Raw genomic sequence first — 10,686 nt, forward strand, 5'->3', positions numbered from 1 at the left:
TAACCAAATAACACTTGCTCGAACCACACAAAAAAATATTTACAAGGCCACTATTACCCTTCTCTTCCAACATTATTCAAAAGAAAAATTGTTAGACGACATTCCAATGCAACTCAACAGCAGTTTTTGACAATTTGCCCAGAGACAAACCCATCCATTGAAGTGATCATCAGTTGGCTAAATACCTCTACATAAAAGGCAGTTATCACTTAAACATTTCCTTTTCTGTAAAACTACCAATATCTTACCTCGACCACAATATTCAACCAAACCAAGAGCGTTACATTTCATATTCCTATAGTGTCTAAACATTTCGAAGTAGAGAACGAGGCAACATGTAGACTACCAGTCACGAGATAGTGTCCAAATGCTTTTAAATTCTAAACAATCACTGGTGACAATACCACAAACATGCTGGAATTCAAATTCTAATAATGTTTAGAAATGATATATCTACAAAACCCAATCCTACTTGGTATGGCTCTAAAAACCCTACTTACCTACTCGAACACCTCAAAAATAATAGACAATCCTATGCAATGATGAAAATAGTAAAATACCCATCCACCTCGCCAAACCATTTTGATAAAGTTTCAATTGTGTAGATCTTTCTTAACCTTTCCTACCTTAGCAGTACATTCAAATTCCATGATTACCATTCCATACATTTTGGCCTCTACCTCAATACAATTGTTATCTTTCCTTAATCTATTTCCAAAACAATCAAAAATGGAATCAACCTTAAGTTTACTAGTTGCCAAACCCTAACACACCAGTTGCTAAACATTCTACTCTCCACCTGCAATCCTGCCACATCTCCACCCTTCTTTAAGCCTTCACTTACCAAATCATTACTCGCCCATTCAATCTTATAACTTGGCAATTGACAACAACCTAATTGAATTTGTACCCACTTTCCCACCTGAAATCAAACAATATTCCATATCCTTGCTTTATACCTTATTCCTTCTAAAAAAAAATATTCCCCAATTTCTGCTTTCCCCATTTAGCTTCACCCATGTCATGTCTACCTGCCATTTATAGTTTTATTTACACCAAATTTTTACAATGCATTTCTATTTCCTTAAATCTTCTTCCAACATTCAACTTTCCCCAAGAGATTACAGCCCAATAAATACTTACTACCCATCTCATTCCAAAGACCAAGTAGTAGTTTCCTCCATCAGCAAATCCTGTGATGGACTGCACACCCTTAGTCCTCAGTCTTAAACCATCCACACGGTCAAAGTACTTGCCCATCAATACATAAAGCCTGCAAGAAAACCAATCTGCTGCAAATGTCAACAGTATTTTTTACAGTTACTTCATTAAAAAGTTTCACTTTTAATTGTCATACCACATGAATATCTTACGCTGAATCCACCCCACTCTCAATGGCGTGTTCACGGTAGTTTTCACCAACAACCAAGTACAGCTCCCCATTGGCCTGGAACATGTGGAGGCCACCCAACACCTGGACAGGGATGTTCTGAGGCAATGCTACTTGGCCATTTTCTGGATTCATGCAAGCGATGGTAACCAGCTGTGAAGTCGATGATCCTAATGCCATCCATACAAAATTCATGTGCAAGTAAGCCTGGAATAGGGCCATAATTTCAAGGGTCATAACTTAGATAAAACATTTAAAGAACGTGAGAATTTACCAAAATAATAAAGATGAGAGCCATTTCTCTAGTCTGCTTATTCAATTTACGAGCTATCAAACTGATCATGGTAGTTTACACTTTCATGTTAGGCATGCATATGGGTTTACATTCTGCTCATCGAACTACTTTTAAATTTTGCTTAATACATTAATACTTTATATGGAAAGTAAACCTTCTCCCCATATATGCCATGGTGAAACTGCCATTACTTCTTATAACAGCATCCCATGCATGCACAGTTACTACACTAAAAATGTTTATACAGTGGGCATTATGATATGTCAAAGAAGTTTATACAAATCTGTACCTTTTCATTATGCAATTTATGAAATATGAAATAACCAATTAGACAACTTTTGGGGAAAAATAATATATACCTCTACATATGCCAAAGAAGATTCTCGATATAACACCTGCAAAGCAGCACAGGTTAAAGGCATGCACCACATATAACCTCAGTTTCCAGTTTATATTTCAAAGAATGTTATACAGAACTTTTTTTTTTTTTTTTTTTTAGAAAATCTAAATTTCCAGTCTGAATAGAAGCATCCTAAGTATCTGGACACGAATTCATGAATGATTACACATTTCAAGCACAAAGCTATGCAAAAGGCCCAAAAACATAAGTGCTGGGAAGGATCAGAGATTGTTTTTTCTGTAAGACCTTGATATGAATAAGTTAAAATAAGGAATATATTTAGCATTAAGAAAATAGCAAACAGTAAATAATAATTACGTATTAAAGCAAATATATTCATCAAATTTTAAAATTCTGAAAACCTACATTTAGATATGGTTTAGTCACCTTAAATAACTAAAAATATCAAGATATGCAAAACAAAGCAAAAAATCTAAAATGAGAGGCAAGCTACACTGCAACTACTTAAATTTACCCAACTGGGAAAAATAGAGGATTATCAATCAAAGTTTCTAAACCAAATGGCAATAATTGCAGCAAAGTTGCTTTATTCATGCAGAGAGAAATATTATACTGATAAATTATATAAAAAAATTGCCAGAGAAACAGACTACTTTTACTTGCAATCTTTGTGGACAAATGGAATAAGTAGTGACAAATGTAGACAATATACATTAGTTTAACCATTTTAGTAGAGAACAGATTTCAAACTCCTTACACTAACGAGTAGTGAATTTTCCCACCCTAATTTGAAGGAATTAATGGTTTTCCTTTTTCAACAGAGGCTTGTATATATTCTGTTTGCCACCAACCCACAAATATTCAGCATTATCCACAGGAAACCAGGATTGGGGGACATGAATTTGCTCCACAGGCAAGCTTACTGCCCTGTTATGCATTGTAAATAATTTTATTGGTTCAGCTATAAATGTGCAGGATTCTGTTGATTCATGTCATAGCATCCCACTATCAAATGAAAGGCAATTTCAGGTTAAATTACAAGATTAAATTATCAGCAGTGAAGAAAGCTAAATTATGCATTGGGTCAAAATGTGATTGCATATAGTCGAGATGTATCAAAACTGATATGCCTACATGTCAAGGGCATGGGGTGTATGATGTTCTTTGTTAAATGTCTACCTTTTACTTTTGAGTTTAGTAAAATCTATCAAGCTGGGGTAAAACCTTTTTTAATGCGAGACACAAATAGTTGTAACAAACGGATCAAGAGAGATGTTCACAAATGTTGAATTCTTCCCCGTAAACTACAAATAGGTAATTACTCCAAGAAATATATTACTGGAATTTTAGAACAATTATTGGATTCAAGCAACATGACATATCTTTACACTGTAGAATTCACAGAGGTGGAATAAATGTTTCCCAATCAAAAATTTCAATCATAAAAGAGGGTTTCCAGATTTGAAATTCAAAAGAAACATCTGTAGGTTTCTAATTTAAGAATAAACAGAAATAAAGACTAATCAAGAACTGACAAAGCTCTGAATTCACGATCACAAATATTTTGACAATTTGGTAAATATCAACTCACCGCTATCTTGTCAATTTTATCATTGCTTGGAGAAGACAGGCGAAACTGAACAGTTTGCAGTACATGGTGTTCAGGCAATGATAATTCCACTACTGTCTGCAATTCATTTCTGAAAATAAAAATTTCTTGTGGTGGATAATGATTGGTTTCCAAGGTAGCTTTTTAATAAATGGCAAATTAAGAATTACCATTGCTATTCTAAAATAGTTTTCCATTTCTATAAATACGTAATTCCTTATACTTAACCTCTTCAAATATTCCAGTAAACAAAAGATGCCATCCACTGAACACAAGGTGGTCTGGCCAGTTTCACGTCAGCCTAATCATCCATTAAACCTACAATTTCCAAATAAATTTTTCATTCCTCTGCTATTCTAATTCCTTAATACAATAAAGGTTATTTAACCAGTCTAAACCAATATTATTGGTTTAAACTGCCCAATCCTTAAAAGGCAAAATTCTGCAGGAATCATTATGAAAAAACAAGAATACAGGAAAACCAAGATTAGCATATGACAAATATATCTTGTGTGCTACAAGTAAAATTGCAAGCCCTCAGCCCAAGGATATTCAATCCCTATATTGTAAGTATACATTTAAACACTTAAAGCTGGTTATGGATGATGCATTTGAAGACCATGATGCTGTTCAACACCATTCTTCCATTTACATTTCATGAATATCTACATACAAGAAAAAATCACATACTGACCTGTAGCTGCCAAAGATACAGTAGGTCCTGTCTTCTGTCCTTAAAAGAACTAGTGTTGCCACCTCTCCACGTGGTGACTGTACACCCAAGTCATATGGTTCTGTACCAGTCACAGTGACAGACTTTATATCCAGAGCTGCAATATCAAAACTTTTCATATCCAGAAGTGAAAGATAAATACATTAAACTATATCCATAGTTGCAAGATAAATCCTTTAAACTAAAATCTTCACAAAATAAGACCAACATTTAAAAATACTCCCAGTAAAGTATGCAAGCAAATACCACCATCACAAACCTCTTCTGTATCTACGAGCCTCTGCAGAAAAAGCCTTCGATATGAGCATGCGAGCATGGTCTTGCAAAGTCTGTGTGTAATTGTCTAGGTCACCAAGGGATTCAAGTGGATGGTCATCCTCATACTTCATCTGTAAACGATAAATTTATACTCTGTATGCTATGATAAAATTTCTTATCCCTTTCATTCCTCATATACTCGAAAAGAAAACTTTCAAAACTAATAACCGCCTTTCTACATCCCATAGAAAACCATGCTTCTATACAACATTCTGAAGGATGTGTTTTATTGCATTTCACAAACCAAATTGAATATCAAAACATCTTTTCCTGGTAACCACCCACTTTAGGTTAAATAGTCAAAATATTTCCAGTGTATAAATATAACCTATCTAAAAGGATCTGCATCTATAAAGTGCATTAAAAAATCTTAGCAGGCAAGACTATCAAATTCACAGCCATTAATTTGTTTTTGGCGAGTATATTAAATATGCTTAAAAATTCCATTATGATAAGATTCTGGTATCTTAAGATACAAAAGATGGGTCAAGATGAAAGTGCAGATATAATGATGCAAGAGAAAAATCTTCAGAAATTAAAGATCAAACCAAGTTTGAGATAGATCAAGGCAAAATACATAGATTCTCTTTTTTACTAAACATTTCACATACAACACTGGGGGTACAAATTTTTAAACCATACATCTTAAAACTACAGTATTATAGGGATTACATTTAAATGCCAATTTACAATGATAATACTTGCAATATATCAAATTCTGTGTCGGTGAACTGACAAACTGGTTATACCACGAGTTTAAAGTCATCTTTGGTAAGGTTATATATTCCTCAATGAACAGTCTAGTGAAAGACCACAATTCATAGTAGTCCCTTTCTTTGCTCCTTGTGCAAGGGGATGCAGGAACTCCATAAAAGTGGTTCTAGGCAAAGTAACAAATCAATTCCTACAATATTTCCTTTACTATAAATTTTAATACAAAATTTTAAACACCAGAGTCCCACTTTTTTGGGAGCCAATACATTATATGTAAATATGCCCCAGTTTGGTAAATATGCCCCAATGTGGATAATCATTTAAACCACTGCCATTCAACATGTGTACCTACTCATCTACCATCTTAGAAAATCTTTACTTTCCTCATGAATATCATTTAAAGACCAAAGCACCTAAATGAAGGATAAATCTTAACATTTATAAATATACCTCAAAGTCAATTCAAAGCTTAGCTACATATCAAAACTACAGCACTGTAATCATACACAAATTCAAACCAACCAGGTCTGCTAGCGAAGGGATGACAGGCAGCCTTGTTTCTGGACCCTCCATCAGAGTTGCCCGAGCCATGACCAGTTGCAGCAGTAGTAGCATTCCAGCTAACACTGGCCCCTCTTTCATCTTCAAGATCAGCATGTTTCTGTACAATTAAGACAATGCTAAACATACAAAAGAAGTTTGTAGTTACCCCAAAAGCTTTAATGATCAAATATGGTACGACTAACCATTTCACAAATGGTCAAGCTTTCAAAGCATACAAGATTTTATAGTAACTTTTTTAGACATGTCCAGACTTTGAATCTTAGTTCAGATTAGACAATTTCTGCCTTTTCAGTGAGATATTTTGGTTAATGTTCTCTGCAACACCTAAAGTAAATGTATACCTATCTTAGAAGTAATGCAAAACATTTCTATAATTTAATAAAAACAGCTAAAAAGTAATCTAGACTAAATGTTAAGTATAGCAATTAAAGTTGGACACTTGTTGTACACTAAGGATAGAGCAGGACCAAAAAAAAAAATTGAAGTCTTAAGTAATACCATTCAATTAAAACGATATATGTGCCCTATGAAAGCAATCAAACGAAGTTAATCAGATTTTGGGTTTGCGATATACCAAAATTTTCAAGCAAATATTACTCAAGTCAATTCACCCAGTTATTTCAGGTGATCAAAGAACCATACTACAGACTGTCTTACAAATGATGGGTGATGCTATGGACTATATTATAAAGGCCAGTAGGATCCCATGCATATTTGTTCCACTTGTGAAAATTTTAAGTTATCAAATTTCATTATCAATCCATTCACATTGTAAAGAAGCAGATCTATCAGTGTTTAGCAATTTCGGGCTAAGGTTCTCTTACATGAAATATGCAAACAATTTTCCTTAAACCTTACATTCTTTTAACAACAGAATTGGAAACAACTGCACCTTGGCAATAGAATTTAAATTCCATTTTAGCAATCACACGATCACAAACTACCACACCCGATTAACTGTATTACAACACAGAAACCATTAAAAGATTTTCATTTAACTTACCAACAAAGGGTATGTGTAATAAAATTTCTGCAAGTATCTACTAATATCATAGCATGTAATTTAGCAAATCATTAACTTACGTACTGCATGCAAAACAGAGGACGAGTTTTATAATAGACCATCTTTGAATGCCCAATGCTGTGACATTAAAACAAACCTTTTACGACAAAAAATATCATGGTGACCTTTTATGCGACATTGACCAATGTAGGCCAAGGGCAGAATGTCAATAGTAAATGAAGTTTCACACACTGCTAAACATAACTCTGAGCACATGTTACAGCTCAATGAATTTCAGTAATTCTTCTGAAGACTATACTTCATATTACGACACTTCTTACTAAAACTTTCCTCTCAGTTTTAGAAAAGGAAACATTTTGCAACAATCATCCTAAGAGGAAAATAATTTCCATCTTCAAGACACCCATAAGAATTCAAAATCATACAAAACTAACTAAAAGGGAATAATAACTAGCAGTTTGTATGGCTTTGAATTACATTACCAGACTTTTGAGTCTCCTGGAGGACTTCTCTTGGTCCCTAGTCTTCCCTTACAGCCAATGGTGTTGGCCAACCATACTTCTGTTGTTTTAACACCCACACTAACCAAACTGACATACTATTAAAAAACACTACATGCGTTGAACAAATCTCGCATTCAAGCCATTCACAGAAAAACGCAGTTACCTTAAATCAATGGATTGGATTATAAAATTTAGGCTTGCAAGCCAAGCACTGGACAAAGCTCTCTGAAACATCCAGAGGCAATTTCTAAGCTTGATAGGAATACCACAATGGATTAACCAGAGATGCTGTGGTAGATACACCACGACCACCATTAGGCACACCTTGCAATTACCATGGGAGAAGTGGAGGGAGAAAAGGGGTTGGCTAATTTCAACTTAAATAAAGCCAAAATGAAACTACACCAAATATATATATGTCATGCGAACGACATGGCGAAGAATTCAAACGGTATTCAATATAAAACAATAGCCAGACATTTCATGTTACTAAAAGAAATTCATAGCTGTACAGACTACAATGGCGACGTAATCTAACACACCATGGAAGGTGTGCTAAGCCATTAAGGACACAAACATCTGCAAACTGGCTATAAAACTATGACCAGCTAACTAACAAAAGTTTCAGCTAAACTATAGATTAACACCTAACACTTATGGAAGTCGGACGTTGGTATATTCAGAAGACATCTGCAGGTATAACATGCACACCTGGAACATTCAACTGACCATGTACAAAGAATAAACTGTTACTAAAATGACTACCTACTGGTATACATCGAATTCATAAATCTCTAAAATGTCTACCTAATGGTATACATGGAATTCATAAATCTTTGTACAAAATAATATGAATCAAAGTTGCTCCAAGCACTATATTAATAAAATAATAAAACGATGGCTGTGGAAGGGCCAACTTCCTTCAGAAAACGATGACACGTTTACCCAAGTCTGATTCCTCGGAGCAACTGCCTTTCTACATAAACATGTAAGGGAAGAAAGCTGCAACCCAGGAAGACAACTGCCATACATTGATAATGGCATCAAATATAATATCTGGTAACTCAGGTAAAAAATACATCATTGTTCTCTACCATGTGGTGCTACCTAGCGACGAGAGGCGGTAATATTGGTAGTGGAGTCGTCAGTTATCCTGTTTGGTTATCTGGATATTGTATTAGAGGTTTCTAAAGAAACTCAGAGGAACATATGCAGGTAAAAAGGAAACAAAGCTGACATGTTGTGATGTACAGGAGAAATATGAGAAGTGAGTGAAAAATAAGACCTGTGGACCTGTACATATTCCATGATACGAAAGGCAATGGTTCAAAATGCTTACTGAATACAGGGTCTCACAGTGTCTTCCATTAATTGTTCATCTGTCATACCACTGTTCTTGGGTCTGGTTATTAGTATTATACATTTCATACCTGAATAGCCAAGAAATGCTTAAAATGCCGATTCTTTCGTGTCGTATATAGCAAGCATTTTACAGATTTAGTATTTGTATTATAGTCTTAGTCCTAGAACAGGTAGCATATGATTTATGGATTTGTTCCTTAAATTCTTTTTCACATTAAGTTTGCTTTCTCTTACTCCTGCAGCCTCATTTCTGGCTTAATATAAATTTTGCCCTCTAGGACAAGGTATTTACTTTATCAGTGAAATCATCAGTGGATGTAACTAGAGTTCTCAAATATCACTTGGCTGTTACCCACAAATACTATGTAAGCAAAGTAATTGTAAAGTTAAAAAATCTATGAAAATAATCATAATTCATGATACCCTTCAGAAAGTAAGATTTTAAAGTAACCCTAAATCGAGATCATTTTCTGTGTTATAACAATTTTCTATGATTATTTTAGTTTCGTCACACACCGTGAGGGGGTAATGTGCATGCCTGGATCTAGCGCCACATTACTAACAATTTTCAAATGTCTCATTTACGTATCTTTGTAATCCTTCCTTCATGAAACGTAACAAGGAAAAAAATATCCCTGAGTTACAACCTATCTCTTAAAGCACTTCGAAATATTTCAATGAGTGCTTGAGAAAAGTGATCTTGTCATAGATGACTGATATCTATAATATATCTCACACATATTGTAGCTTCTAAATTCATTACTTAATAAGCATTAGATATAAAAACAGTACGTATAAATATATCACTAGCAACTCACATTTGCTGCGGTGCCATTTTTGATATTGACAACAGTCGTTTGGTCATATAAGATCCTGAGATGGTTGTTTGCAGCAGTCTTTAATAAACGAAAGATGAGAAAGAACGTACTAAATATATTTTTTTCAAATACAATTCCAAGTAAATAGACATCACGCCAACAGGCTTGAGAATACGACGTATAAACTGTCGACTTGTACGTTGTCTTCGTATTTCTAAGCTATTTATCGGTACAAATTGTTCTGGGTATCTTTCACCGGCTTCTAGCACTGCCAAGTGTCATAATAGAATAATTTTCACAAGATTATCAGAGACGCAAATGAAATGTATGAAGAAAAACATTACTTGACCAACGAATAAAAATATGCGAATACAAACGTGAGTTCCTCCGGTACTTTCCCGAGGGAAGACATAAGACTCTAAGCAATTATAGTAATTTCTGTGTTGCACAGATTTGAATGTCTGAAGTGGGTGGAGCAAGGAGGAGGAGGAAGAAGGAGAAAGGGATAGAGTGAAAGATGCGCTGAGTTAGCTTGATCTTGCAGGAGGATGAGAGAAATGCAAGGGATAAAAGCAACTGGATCGATGTGCCGTACAGGGAGAAATGTTTTAGCAATGGGCCGCACCAGGGGATAGGAAGTGATGAGGGGAACCAAGTAAAGCTCTGTGATGGTTAGCTCTGGGTGAGGGTGAGGGTTTCCGAGCATTATACGACATTAACAGACGGTGTGAAAGTCATTTTTCTTCGTTTCTAGGGCGTTATCTCTGCGCTGGATATGGACTATATATATATATATATATATATATATATATATATATATATATATATATATATATATATATATTTTTTTTTTCATACTATTCGCCATTTCCCGCGATAGCGAGGTAGCGTTAAGAACAGAGGACTGGCCCTTTGAGGGAATACCCTCACTTTGCCCCCTTCTCTGTTCCTTCTTTTGGAATATATATATATATATATATATATATATATATATA

At 34.7% G+C, this 10,686-nt stretch overlaps 1 protein-coding gene across 1 annotated transcript in view; it reads right to left on the reverse strand.

Moving 5' to 3' along the window:
- Positions 1–8,491, reverse strand: part of LOC139763055 (uncharacterized) — a 44,329-nt gene extending 35,838 nt beyond the window's left edge. Inside the window, exons 1-7 of the mRNA XM_071688637.1 lie at positions 8,457–8,491; positions 5,943–6,081; positions 4,648–4,777; positions 4,350–4,485; positions 3,638–3,746; positions 1,374–1,597; positions 1,144–1,273 (exon numbers count right to left, since the gene is read on the reverse strand). Coding sequence (XP_071544738.1) covers positions 1,144–1,273; positions 1,374–1,597; positions 3,638–3,746; positions 4,350–4,485; positions 4,648–4,777; positions 5,943–6,077 — 864 coding nt within the window. The 5' untranslated portion in view covers positions 6,078–6,081; positions 8,457–8,491. The remainder of the gene's footprint in view (positions 1–1,143; positions 1,274–1,373; positions 1,598–3,637; positions 3,747–4,349; positions 4,486–4,647; positions 4,778–5,942; positions 6,082–8,456) is intronic.
- Positions 8,492–10,686: the final 2,195 nt, after the last annotated feature.

This window comes from Panulirus ornatus, chromosome 46 (genome assembly GCF_036320965.1).
Source record: "Panulirus ornatus isolate Po-2019 chromosome 46, ASM3632096v1, whole genome shotgun sequence".
NCBI classification, from domain to species: domain Eukaryota; kingdom Metazoa; phylum Arthropoda; class Malacostraca; order Decapoda; family Palinuridae; genus Panulirus; species Panulirus ornatus.